This window comes from Orussus abietinus, unplaced genomic scaffold (genome assembly GCF_000612105.2).
Source record: "Orussus abietinus isolate OABI.00-Male unplaced genomic scaffold, Oabi_2.0 scaffold176, whole genome shotgun sequence".
In the NCBI taxonomy this organism is placed as follows: domain Eukaryota; kingdom Metazoa; phylum Arthropoda; class Insecta; order Hymenoptera; family Orussidae; genus Orussus; species Orussus abietinus.
Window position 1 is genome coordinate 80,973 of NW_019394331.1, and position 14,455 is coordinate 95,427.

At 41.7% G+C, this 14,455-nt stretch overlaps 1 protein-coding gene across 3 annotated transcripts in view; it reads left to right on the top strand.

Moving 5' to 3' along the window:
- Positions 1-14,455, top strand: part of LOC105699960 (unconventional myosin-XVIIIa) — a 146,718-nt gene that overhangs the window by 61,078 nt on the left and 71,185 nt on the right. For all 3 annotated transcript variants that reach the window (XM_012425551.2, XM_012425466.2, XM_012425636.2), the window contains 5 exons: positions 12,055-12,243; positions 12,345-12,521; positions 12,716-12,916; positions 13,167-13,319; positions 13,406-13,986. In XM_012425551.2, coding sequence (XP_012280974.1) covers positions 12,055-12,243; positions 12,345-12,521; positions 12,716-12,916; positions 13,167-13,319; positions 13,406-13,986 — 1,301 coding nt within the window. The remainder of the gene's footprint in view (positions 1-12,054; positions 12,244-12,344; positions 12,522-12,715; positions 12,917-13,166; positions 13,320-13,405; positions 13,987-14,455) is intronic.

Consider the following 14,455-nt stretch of genomic DNA (forward strand, 5'->3'; position numbering starts at 1 on the left):
CCCTTGCGAATGCACCGAATGCACCGCTGCACTTGTTGGTCAAGTGCGCCGCCGATTTGTATCGCTAATACTTGGTTTATCGCCATCTCAGACACGCCGCATGACGTCCGACATATCGAGCCACATTTCGCTGCAACCGGGAATTATCGAAAAAATATGAAGAAATATTTTATCAGATTATAAATCGTGACGGATCATAAGATTCAGCTTAAAGAACTATTAAAAATTAATTAAGTACGGTACATTGTTTCAATTACACTTTGCTGTTTCTTATAATTTACCTTGCAGGGTGACATTACGTATCGGTATAATATTTCTCATACCTCGTGGATGAGAATCTTCAAATTGCCATTTATCATCGTCCGTTGTGTATCTCGGTACTTCGTAGCGAGGAAATTCAGCCTCTTTTTAAGCGCTTGAAAAGAAAAAATAAAAAAAACACACATAGTCCCACGCAACTCGCGTGATAAATTATTCAGGCTCCGTTCACTTTTGGCGTTCGGTCCCGACGTTTTTGGCGGTCTCTCTCTCTCTCTCTCTTTCCCTCTTTTTTTTTTCTTTTTAGGAATTTCTTTCTTGAACGACACCGGCCACGCGGAACCGCCTTTTTTCGTGGTCGAATGAGCGATTTCCTCGACACGTGTCTTGTCGATTCGCAAATGCCGACGTACGAGAGTTCGCTCTTTTCAGCCGCTGTCGTCTCATGAGGATTAGCATAAATTTGCGAAATTACGCTCGACTAAGGGGTCGTCCTCGGTGCATCGACGCACTTTTACAGATGGACGGACAGCATTTTTTCGGGGTATACACGTGTAAAGGGACTCGAATGCTTGCCGGAAGTGTCATGGCGGTGTCATGACGCGAATCTCACGTGCGAATGAGGCGATTTTTGCGAGTTTGGGGAGAAATAAGAGAGATGGCACACGCATTGTCGCCACATGAGAACAGGCATTCAGGTTCGATGCAGGAATTCTTGCGACGGATAATGAACGGCCTTCGTTGAGGCTTTAATGACCTTAAGGCTGTTCAGAAACATCGTGAAATAAACTTTGAGTACCTTGGGTAGGATTATATTGCCTTGGATGAGTTCATATTGGATTAATTACGTTACGTCGTCTCGAGTAATATAACTTTTAGAGCCTTAAGGGTTAGCAGAAGATCCTTTTTCAGTGAAATGCTAATCAAGTAGAGATGATTACCGAGGCAATTTTTACGCAAATAGGGGGGCTGTCGTAATGTCGTGAAAACCGGCCTTAAAGATTTAGAATGGGATTCTAGCGCCGGTTAATAAAGGCCTTTATTGGGACCTTAAGGCTGTTCGTGAACGGTGTGAGCGTTGAAACCTGCGTTGGGTACCATGAATTCGGTGTGTATCTTCCGCCGAAGTTAAACGAGCTCAATTAAAATATGTCGCCTCGAGTGACATAATTTAATGATATTTAAGGGCTTGTGGGAGTTTCTTTCTAAAGAAATTCTAATGAAACGCGGGCGATTCGCGATGGGATTCTCGTGCTAATAGGGAGAATAAGAGGCGGTCTGTACAAAGTTGCCACGTACAAGCCGACCTTAAGGCTGTACAAAGGAATTTTGACGCCTGTCAATTAATGACTGCCATTAAGGTCTTAAGGTTTTCCACGGCATGAACGCCGAAGTCGGATTAGCTGACGCACCTTCGTCCAAAGCTGGGCCGAGGGCTGAACTCGTTTATACCGACTTAATTAAATTATGTCACCTCGAGTGATATAACTTAAAATCGCCTAAGGACATCTACGCGTTCCTTGACGCGAAGAAATTAATTATTAGACCGAAGATTTCCGTGGTGAAATCTCCGAAGGTGGCGCGTCGTATTTCGAGGTCTAAGACGAAGTAAAGAGATAAACGATATCTCGAGGTGTCGGAAATCGTGGCGAGCTTACTGTAATTTATTCTCCTTTGTAATCGTAATTTAATTCTTGAAAACGTATATAGGTTAAAGAAGGATGTCTCTTTTTTTTTTAATTTCCTCGTTTTAAACAGAGTTATTGCATCTCGACCTGTACGTCGCCGACTTCTGTCCAGTCATCGCAATGTCTCTATGATTGTCGTATTAACGCCATTTGTTGTGACTGCCAGTCACCGCGGAATCTCTGTTAGGAATATAACAATGAGGGACGATCGATCAAACGATACGTCGGCCTAGATTTATTTGTTGATTTGCCCATTGTGAGCACGCCTTGTCGTCTCGGGTCCCATGGCGCAGGGATAGTCGTTGAATTATACATTATACGTCGGGTTTAAGTAACAAGAGGCACGACATTGACAAAGACTGCCGACGTGCTAAGCCTTGACGTTGACAGTGACGATTTCGATCTTGGGGGCCGCCATCTTGGAACTTTCCTTTTCCCCCTCGTCGAACTCTTCCCTTGAGTGAAAGTACACATTCGCACCTTAATAAAATCCTCCCGATAACACGAAAAATCTAAAAAAAAAACACCGCCTTTAATTTTTACCCAAGTAAATCTTTCTCAATCTCCATGAAACCATATTTTTCCCTTCATTTTTCCAGGCGTCTTGTGACCCACCTTCGAGTCGGAGGCGCGGCCATGTTTCTCGCGTTATCTAAAAATGCGCGGAAATATTCGTGATAAAAAAAAGAAATAAACAGGCAGAAAATCAAAGGAGTCTTATAACCGGGGCCAAAGTGGGCAGCGATCGCGTAGGATGAATTCCAGCGATAACGCTCAAGGCTTGGCTGTCGATCGCTCCTAGAGAACTCGCCATTATGAAATTATTAAGCCGTAAGGTTGGTATACCTTGCAGTTACTCCCAGCAAAGACCCGAAGCAGGGTAACGTTGGTCGTTTATGTCGTTACTTTGAAAAAAATCCCGAGAACTCGAGCGACGAATTTCTTTCTCCTCTACGGAGTACCCAATCCATTTCCTTTTCTCATTATTGTTATATATTAAAATTCGGAATTTTTTCTATGACCTTGTTACCTGCGAGGGGTCCTAGGGCTCCACACGATTCTGCACATACACGGAATAAGGATGGGGATAATTTTTTAAAAGCAAAATCAGGTCACTGGGCTTCGAAGGATGCGTTTTAAAATGGCCACTCAAGTGGCACTCGCTCAAAGTGAATATTTACGTGTATTTTGATTTTATTTTAAAGAGAAGCGTTCGTTGCTGGGGGAGGAGCAGGAATGTGGAAAGCTCACTTTTCTGTCGGTGGAATTTACCGTCCCCATAAACGTCGTGGATATTGTTGCCTCTAAGTACATGGAGTCCAACTTGCCCGACAGAATCTGCTTTCTTGACAAGATGGCGGCAAGTTCAAAGGTTCCGCCTCGACACCGTTGAATTTATCGTCGCACCAGTCTCGCGATGCATTTGCACCGCTGCTCTCCTATAATTGATCGTTTACGAATGAATCAATCACCCTTATTAATTACAGCCACTACGTTAAATACGTTGACTAGTCGAGCATTAATAGAATCAACTGACAATAAGTTACGACCCTTCTTGGCGCGAAGTCTTCGACGTAATTCCTTCTGCAGCGACAATAATTAACGCAACGTCCGATGGGGAAATAATTCTCCGATTTTTTATTGCCTTTTTTATCTGACCGCGTCATTAAAATCCAGAGAAAATTTTCTTCAATGGATCATTCGAGTCTGATATAGACGTTTAATGTCATCGAGGATTTAATGACCCGTTTAGCGATTGATATTGCCGCTTTAGATGTCGTCTAATCGCACGTCGGATTATCCCGGGGCCGCCATTTTGGAACGGGAGTGGTCGGGATTAATGGCGAAACGGGGCTTTATTTGTTTCTGAGGGCTTGCCAGCTGGCGGGATCCTTCCTCGACGGGGATATTTCTTGTCTGATTTCCATCGGACGTCCTTTGGACGTCGTTTCGGCCCGATTCTACATGGTCGAGCTCGACTTGAAAGACTCGCGAGTACGCCCCGATCGGCTTTCGAGCACCACTCGCCTCCATGTTTGGTAAGTCGCGGTAATAACGACGAAGAGAACGCTACTTTGCCGACTCTCGAATTACTCCCCAAAGGAAGTCCGAGGCTTCGGCCTTCGGCCGAGATATATCGCGGTTTAAATGCTGTTCGGTAATATTCTGGCCGCCACTGTGAATTTAATTTTTTTTTCATTCTTTTATTTTTAACATTAATAGTCATGTCACATAATCGCCAGATAATAAATCCTCCTCAAGACTGAAGAAAAACGAGAGATATCGTTTATACTTATTTTGTCACCAACTGGCGTTTCGTTAGACTCTGCTGTGAAGGGTCGAGGGTTCAAATCCCGCGACCTTCATATTTTTTTTTGTTTTAGAATTTTGGTGATTACACTTATGGTCGCTGAATTTCACGATCGACAATGTAGATCAATTAATTTTAAGCGGGATATTTTTTTCTCGCATGTCCCCTGCCATTACTTCGACCGAGTCTCGACAACCCTTTCTTGACAACAAACGCGGTGTATGGTTCTTGTATCTTTTTTCACCTCCTTTCCCCAATGACTCGCAAGGTTGCTTGCGATCGTATAGTAATTCGCAACGGAAGGTCAGTTGCACTTTTGGCCAATACCACCGAATATAGTGACTCGAAGGTCGCCGTATTGGCTTACTAAATCGTCCTTCTTTCCATCATTCAAAGTCTTCTTTGAGCCTCTGAAAGGGTTGCTGGTATGGAAAGAGGTTTGGATTAAGGTGATGTGAAAATGGCGTCAAAGGGACCTGGTTTATGACACTTCTCTCCGAACTGGGTATACCAAATCGTTTCAAACTTTCCAATGTAAACAAAGAGGCTACAAGAAAGGTCCTGACACCCATGAAATTTCATTTAAAAAAAAATTTATTTACTGATCATTAAAGAATGTATTATAAAAAATTTAATTCCATGAGTGTCAGGACCTTCCATATTGCCTTCATATTTACGTTTTAAAGATTGAAACGATTCGGTACATCCAGTTCGGAGGAAAATTTAATGAACAATTGACTCCTTAGATATCACTTTCACACCCCCTTAAGAGGAAAGAAAGTATTGACCATTTTTTTTATCCGGCTGAATTTTCGCTGGGATTAAATTAAGGAATTAAATTAAGTGCATTGAGAGTACTGTTTCAGGTAATACCTGGTACTGTCTCCTCGTCGTTCCCATGTGGGTCATACTTATCGAGTTACGTCTAACGTCTCGATAAACGTTAGACGTGGTGGAGACACATATCACGTATCGCGTGTCCAGTGCATGGCATGTCTATAGATAGGTTCAAAATTAATGGATCCCCTTTCACTTGTCCAAACTTGCGGACAAATGAAATTCAAAATGAATCATGATTAACGTGTGACATCTTCATAAGATTTAGACGTCATGTAGACATATCAGATTTCGCATGTCTAATGCATGTCATGCCTACAGAGAGGTTCAAAATACCGGACCTTTCGTATCTAATCGTAGAGAAAAAATGAGATTTAATATGGATTTCTTCAAAATTCTCAGAGACTCCGTTTTCTTTAATACCCTGCAACTAAATTATCAGATAAGAAACGTAAAATTTTGAAATAACGCACCTGAGTGTCGAGACGATAAGGTGCATTAACATGTGACGTCAGTAATTCTAACTATAATTGGGGTAATAATAATTGAGATAGGGCACGAATGCGCCAACATCACAAATAAATGTACTCTTGTAGGATCACGGCTTCCGCCTTTACGTCCTCCGTTTTATGGTGGCTTAGGAACATAATTTAGTAGGTCGCCATCAGGCCGGCTTAGCGAATTACGAGATATCGCAAAATGTCGTTTTATCCTATTTTCCGTTGTGTCGTAAATAGGGATACCCGTACTTGAAGGTGCACAAAAATACCTGGACTTCTGCGATGCCTTCCGCGAAGATGAACTCATACGTCTAAACATCGTGTACCTATCTCTTTTCTAGAGTTTAAAAGAATCATCAATAAAATTTCCAGAACATCTGAAATATCGTTTTTATACGTGATTGTACAATTTGGAAACCTGAATCACGACTGGGGAGATTTTTTTCAATCATAGATCACTGATGCAGCGAGTGGTCCATTTTGTCTCGGAATTAGATCTCGGCCAAGCTCGCGCGCGTCTCTGGGAAGCACCGGTGATAAATCATCGGCACGAAGTTGCAATTAAATCTCGAATGAAATGTGGCGTCCATTAATCGACCTTATAAGGAGCCGAAAGAAAAGTTGCCAGGCATTGCGCTCGGACGCAGCCTCTCTGTAATGGACCAGGAGGTCCTTCTTCGACATCTCGCTCGACCTTGTCGTTCGGCTCGTCTTGTTTCCTTTCCGCATCTCCTGGATATTTTCTCCTGACTTATTCCTCCTTTTTCTTCTCCTTAATGTGCCGCAATAATTGGAGAAGAACCCTCTCGATTTCATTCCACGGTAGCCGATACTGGTCGGGTTCTCGTCATTATCGACCTGTAAGCAAAGTACGTGTCGATAATTATTATCGCCTGAAAAGCAGCGTCATTTACCGGCTCGCACTTCGAAAAGGGGGAAAGAAGGTTCTCTCTTTTGTATTTATTTTATTTTATAAAAAATATTATGTCGTGCCGACGCGCAATTCATGTGAACACGGGATAATGCCCGAGGAACGAGCACTGCCATTCTTCTTCGCGTTGCCCGATTAACGCCGACTCGGCGTACAAATCGCCAGTTTAATGGCCGTGCGTGTTCGGAAGGCCTCTGCAATTTGTAATCCGAATTACGCCTTGGAGGGTAATCCTTGTTTTGACTTTATCCGTCCCCTTTTTGCCGTTCGTCATGCTCAGGATTTTTATTTTACCTCGCGGGATGCGCGACACGGTTTTGTCGATTTATTCCAAGATGGCCGCCGCGAGATTTGGTATTCCCAGTTACGCACGAGTGATGCACCAAATTTAATCCTATAATTCTTTTCTATCGTACAATCCGCACTTCTCTTCCATCTATACCTTCGGTACCACCTTTCCTTTCCTATACGTAATGATTTCCGAGAAATCGGAGAATTAGCAGGGTATTACAATAATTATCCGCCCATTGCCGAAGGGTGTGGAGAGTACTCGTGAGTACAGCTTGTACGCACATGTGCCATTAGACACACGTAATCTAGTATGATTGTTCCCTCGATCCATGAGAATTGCTCGGACGAGGCGGGATCGCATTCCCATTTCTTTCCGTGTTAAAAGTAAAAGCAGGGGAATGTATGTCGCGGGGTAAAAAAGCCTATAAATGGCCATTACAAACGGCGTTGAGCTTCGGTGCGTGTCGCATTTGCCCCATCGACTGGCACTCCCCTGTTAATTGCGAGTCATTTGATCGATAGTCATTGTGTGGGGGGTTGATTTCACGTTAACTTTGCAGAAAATTAGTGTTGTCAGACCTGGCTATTTTCCCTACGGATTCGATCGGCTAACACCGCACTAATATCAACCCTTCTGTTACTTAATCCCGGCATTTTCCCTCGCTGAACAGATTTTCTGTTTCTCCCTCTCTATTATTTCATACCATTTTACGATTATTACCCACTACGGTGTTTTCCATGACTTCTCTCTGTTCTTGTCCTTTTTTTTTTTCTTATTTTCTAAGGACGCGATAAAGATTTACTGGACCATTCGCAGCTGCGACGATAAATACTATCGGCGACACTTAACGTGCGACTTGGCGCATTTCCACTGCCAACTATGGCGGGCGCCGACCACTCGATATGGTGCATCAACTATAAATTCAATTATCCCTGCGGCACTTCTGCTGGACGTAAGTTCTAGACGCGATCATTAGTCGACTTTTAGTCCAGGTGGCGAACCTGTCTTGCGTTTCCCTCCCATTAGTTGCGCATTCGGCTCCATATCTTCTACACGGTTAAAAAGAATTCAGAAAATTTATACACTTTTAGTACATAAGGTTGCAGTAAAATTATCGATATCGTGTCCTGATCAACACAAATTTATAAAAACTATATTATAAATTTATTACACATATGTACCAAATTTATAATATTTGTTATACATTTTATTTGAAAATATGTTATAAAGTTAGTATATCATGTCTGACTAAAACTTCCAACAAAAATGTTATAAAGTTATAATATTTTTTTTAACAATGTATCGAGGTCTGTGGATGAGCTGCGGCTTGCGTCGTGGCGGCCATATTTGTGTCTAGGCGATTTGTCATATATTTCGTTTCTTACAATTCCCCGCGATACACCCAAAAATCCGGGAATTTTATCCTGAGGAACGTGAAAAATTCTAAAATGTCTACAAATTTTCTCCGACATAAAATCGGCGCTTCGTCGTCTATTTTTATTAGTTCATATCGCGTGGCGTAGTTTTATTGGCGGTTCCAAGATGGCCGCCGCGTCATGTACGTTTCGTTTGTTATACTCTTATACTTACACACGTTAATCGAAGAATTCAGGGAATTTAATCTAAAGAACGTGTCTTTGCTATTAATTGAAAAAGTAAGGGAGGAATGGAAAACATGCTGTCAGTTATGTTCTTTTTTTTTTTTAATGAATAACATGGTCGCAGCGATTTGCATGTCCATTTTTTCAATTTATTCCTTTCTTGGAGCTTGAGGAGCGAGCTTGGCGTGCTTTGGCCAGCTCTTGGAGCAATGGCGTAACTTGGATAGGAAAATTGTCCCGTACCGCCGGCTAAGAGCAATTACGTGCGTATAATGATCGGGTAAGAACATTAATGATTGCTCGGGCACTGCCGACTGCCGCGGTGCGTACAGAGCACGGAGAGCGACGATTTCTCGGTCGTCCGTTGCGTATCCGGCGTAAAGAAACGAATCTTTATGCAAGCAGTTGGGGTAATTGCAGCTCGGAGGCATTCGCCATTTCCTACGCTTTTGCTAGTCTGATCCTGAAATGCATAAAACGCACTTTTTTAGGGTCATCGTTGACAGTTTTTCCTTAAATGATTACCGACAAAAGAATATATATATAAATTTAAATTACAAGTAAAGTAGAGGATCTTTCGAAGATTGAAAATAAAGGATCGAGTGTTAATTAACGAAAAATACAAGTTTCAGTCTATCGATAGCCTGATACTGTAATGCGTAAATCGATTTTCTTTAGCGTCACTACTGACAATTTTTTCAATAAACGTCTACGAAAATTAGAATAATTAAATGTAAATTAAAATCACATATAATATAGAGGATCCTTTGAAGAGTACTACAAATTATCGGTCGATTAAACGCGTTATTTAATGAAAAAGATCTAATGGTATGGTATGCGTTAATCTCGGAGTAGGAGAAAATGTGTAATTTCGATTTTTATGTTGCAATCGTGTTTATTTACCTTTTTACTTTACTTAAATTTGAGAAGTGGGGAAAAATAAACATTTTCAATGACTTCGTAGGTGACGGGGATTTCTGAGTTCTTTGACTCCATAAATTCGGGTGGCGCTTAAAAATGCTGATGAAACATCGAAACGGCCATTAAGTCGACATGCTAATTCATGAAAATCAAATCCCCGGCAGGAAGTCATTTCGAGGCGATGTCGAAAATCCCGTAACTGTTATGTTTACGTCCCTGTCCGGCAATTCGCGTCCCGGCGCGAGTGTTCCGATGTTTATGGAAATTCTTTGCGCCGACCGGTTCTACGGGAATACACTCGAATTCGAAAAAAGGAATTTCGCCGCGGACTCGTTTTCCCGGTTGGCATTCTCGTTTCGCCATTACGGATTCGGCGTTTGGCAGTTCACCGGCAAAAAGATCCGGCAGACGACTCGAGTTCGAATAAAGATGTCAAGAATAAACGTCTCCTCAGGACGTCAGAAAAAATTAAACCCAAATTGGACGCAATCCGTCAAAAAGCGGACGGATAATTCACGGTCGACCCCTTTCTCTTGACATAATCGATTCTCGTCAACATTTTAAGAAAGTGAGCGCTGAATCATTCTTTTGGTCCCGATATATATATGAATAAAAAATAAATGCAATACCCCAAGGACATTTTTTTCCCTCGAGAAGTAAATGGAAGAATGGAGTATATAACTCAGAGATTATTGCAGAAATATTTTCAGGGAAAATTTCGATGAGGGATAATGGTCTTGGGACAGGGTTTTAAGATGGGAAAAAGTACGTACCGGTGTAAGAATAAATTGTCGTAAGAATAGTAATAAAGTGGAATTTTCATGGTTTCTTTGATTTATTTTACGGTAGCATATATAACGAGACATCCGAGATATTTTGAGAAAGTGAGCGATGATTCTTTCGGTACCTAATATACATAAAAAAAATTTGTTTAAATGAAATGCGCAAAGGATTTTTACACATTTTTTTCTCGACAAGTAAACCGAAGAATGGAGCATATAACTCGGAGATTATTGTAGAAATATTTTCGGGGAAAATTTCGATGAGGGAAAAATGGTCTTGGTACGAGGTTTTAAGATGGGAAAAAGTACGTACCGGTGTAATAATAAATTGTCGTAAGAATGGTAATAAAGTGGAATCTTCACGGCTTCTCTGGTTAATTTTCCAGTAGCGTATATAACGAGACCTCTGAGATATTTTAAGAAAGTGAGCGATGATTCTTTCGGTACCTAATATACATAAAAAAAATTAAAAAAAAATGAAATACGTAAAGGATTTTTACACATTTTTTTCTCGAGAGGTAAACCGAAGAATGGAGTATATAACTCGGAGATTATTGCAGAAATATTTTCAGGGAAAATTTCGATGAGGGAAAAATGGTCTTGGTACGGGGTTTTAAGATGGGAAAAAGTACGTACCGGTGTAATAATAAATTGTCGTAAGAATGGTAATAAAATGGAATCTTCACGGCTTCCCTGGTTAATTTTCCAGTAGCGTGTATAACGAGACATCCGAGACGATTCGGCGCGGACAGAGTCGTTAAATTTGGGCTCCGTTTGGTTGTTTCGGGCGCTATAAAGATAGGAAAAAAAGTCGGGGGAAAATAAAAGGAGGAATTAACGACGGGCCTCGAATAAATAAAGACATCTCGAATGGCGAGGAGGGTATTTGCGTAATTTCGCAGTTCACGCGCGGTCAAGTGGACACGCGTCTCTCCTCGAGTTCAAGAGGCGCCTCTCGTTGCTGTTAAGGCTTGATGCAAATTACTTGGCGACTTTTCATTCCTAATTCATTTCTGGGGTGTCGCGTTTCCGTGTACGCCGGTTGTCGCAATCGCTGCATTTAAGGCGAATTGCATCGGCGGAATTAGCGCGCCTTTCATTATCTTGGGCCGGGCGGCCATTTTGAAGACTCTCGAGATTCATCACGAGTGGAGAAATGTAGATTAGTTTATTTTCTCTTACTTACCGTGATGAAAATTAAATATTATTCGGCAATGCTCTCGATCGACGTGACGATGAAATTAATTCTTACGCGTTATCATCGTAATTCGGTGACTCGACTCGCATTTGATCTGCGTCGATATTTGGAAATGCTTGTTAAGGCCATTTAAAATCCTTAATTTTTTTAATTTTTAATCTCAAGTATATTCGGTCGGAGATTATTATTCTCGAGGGACGGCTAATTAGGCATGTGATGAGTTTTTAAAGTGGCAGTTTAATTTCATGATACTTACAAGACGATGCGCGAATATCGGGTCGGGGGGACAAAGTTCATTGAGTCTTCTATTATCAGCACTACACATTATCGGAGCACTAAGGCGCTCAAAGCATTTTATAGAGAATAGCTTGGTAAACAGGTTGATTTTCTCGTGATAGTAAATGCAAGAAGAGAGTCTATAAAGTTGGCAATATTATAACAATAAGCTGCATCAATTAACACAGGGAAGCGTTCGACTACAAGCAGAGAAGGAAGTGTAAATATAATTACAAAAATAATGATCCTTGCGAGTGTTCTCATGGTTATATATTTTATTCTATATCTCATTAATATTGGGAAAAAAATTCGACGATTTGATGTTCACTCGAATGCCCGCAGGGTCGAAAATGTTGTCAAGGTGTGTCAAATAAGTTTTAATCGTCTCTGGGTACTTGTACATGTGTCTGAAAATGAATCGTACGACGGGTGATTAATTTATACTTTTTTGTCATTTAGGCGCGTTCTGAGGAACATTTGGCACAGGAGCAAGCATGGTTGGCATCGGATAGAATCTGGCTTTTGCACAGAGGTGGATTCACAGCAGCCACGAGATGCGGTCCTGCAGATCCCGACACTGGAAAATTGAGAGTACGTTTAATTCCATCTGGAGAGGAGTTATTAGTCGACGAAGAAGACGTCGAAAAGGTGAGATCCTTTTATCCTCATTCACATCTCCCGACATATCGCTCTTTCTCCACCAACAAAAGATTTCTTAACATTTACTAAAATCCTCGTTTCGTTTGCAGGCAAATCCTCCTCAGTTCGACAAGGCGGAAGAACTGTCTCAACTTCGCTTTTTGAACGAGTCTTCGGTACTTCATACCTTGAGGCAAAGATATGCCAATAATTTGATCCATACTTATGCAGGCGAAAGCATGGTTGTCGTCAATCCAGTTGCCCCCCTCGCGATTTACTCGGAAAAGGTTGGTGGAATGTTCTAAGGGAATTGAAAATAATTTCACGTGTTTATTTAAATTTCTTGAGAGATAAGGAAAATTAATTACATTTTTTCCTTAGGATTTAGAGACTTTGGAAAGATGCACTTGCCTAAGGAAGATCTATGTCGCTCGATTTTTTAATCATTAGCAGTGATTCAATTTAATTTTTTCTTCCACAGGTTGTTCACATGTTCAAAGGGTGCAAAAGCGAGGACATGCCTCCACATATCTATGCCATGGCCCAGTCAGCTTACAGGGGGATGTTGGCGACTAGACGAGATCACTCCCTGGTTTTTCTTGGAAGAAGTGGTGCAGGAAAGACAACGAATTTCAAACACGCTTTACATTATCTAGTTCTCGCAGCGGGAACTGTGAATAAGGTAATTGTCGGGTTAAAGGCAGCACCTGGTAATTTGTTGAAAGTGTTCGATATTGTTTGCAGGAATCTCATAAACGACTGGGAGGAATCTCATAAACCTCGTCCTTGTCGGCTTAATGCGATTCCTGGAAACCGTTTCATTTTTTCTTCCCACTCGGCATTCAAGAGACCGGTCGCATTGCACTTTGCCAATCTTGCAATTAGTACTTCATACTTCAGAATTGTCAGGACAATCGTCTCTCTTCTTTCAGATTTTAACCATTGAGAAGCTGAATGCTCTCTTCACGGTGCTAGAAGCCTTCGGGAATAGCAGATCACACATGAATTCCAATGCTACCCGATTTACGCAGTTGTTCAGCTTGGACTTCGATCAGTCTGGGCAAATCGCTTCGGCATCTTTGCAGGTAAATGTTCGACTAAAAGAATAAATAATAAATCCTAATGATCGACGCTTCGTTATAATTTCTACAACCCTATCTCTTAATTTCAGGTCTTGCTCCTGGAGAAGTCGAGAATAGGACGACGTGGGAACGGAGATCCAACATTCCACGCCATGTACCGTCTTCTAGCAGGAGCTGAGGGTGCCCTGAGGAAGGAGCTTCACCTGACCAACCTCGTTGCCGAAAACAACCCCTTCGTCACCCCTTTACAGAAGCACGAAGACAAACAACGAGCCATGGTGGAGTTCAATCGCATCGTGGCAGCCTTCAAGATCCTCGGCGTCCCCGAGGCTGATGAGAAGGTGATCTGGTTGACCTTGGCTGGGATTTACCACCTCAGCTGTGCTGGAGCTGTTAAAGCTGGCACCAGCTCCCAGAGTAGATGGCAATTCGCCAGGGTGGAGTGCGCTGAGAGAGCCGCCACTCTTTTGGGTACCTCCGTTGAAGAGCTCAGCAGGGTTGTCTTTTCCTGCAACGGCGGTGGTGGAACACCAAGTACTCCCAGACCAGCTTTGAGAACTCCCAGTCCTACCGAGCAGAGCAAAGATGTTACTGGTTTGGATGCCTTGGAAGGACTTCTCGTGGGATTGTATTCCGAAGTCTTCCACTGTGTCGCAGCTCTGATCAACAGGTGACGATGGACACTGAAATTTTGATCGAGTGGTCGGCACCAGGCTGATCAGCTCTGACAGCGATTTGGCATTTTCTTCTACACTGAGAAAATTTCTTCTTCATTCAAAGAAATTATTTGTTTGCAGTTAAAGAAATTCTAACCTAAAATCAAAGAAATATAGTCTTCAGTCAAGCATCCTGAATGTTTAACTCCGATGCATCGTATTGATAGAAACCTTCACATCTTAAATTAACGCAAGAAATCGAAACTACATGTTTCATTTCTTTAACTCCATTCAAAGAAATAATTGCCTTGAAAGAGAACATTTTTTATTCAGACATTGTTTTCTTGGTTCAATGAAATTGAATATACTTTTATACCTACGAAACGATTTCGTTCAATAGATCGACTAGAATAGTCCGTCGTTATTTGTTGCAATTAAATGCATTGGCTTTAAAGAAATTCGTAGGGTATTAACACTTCTTTG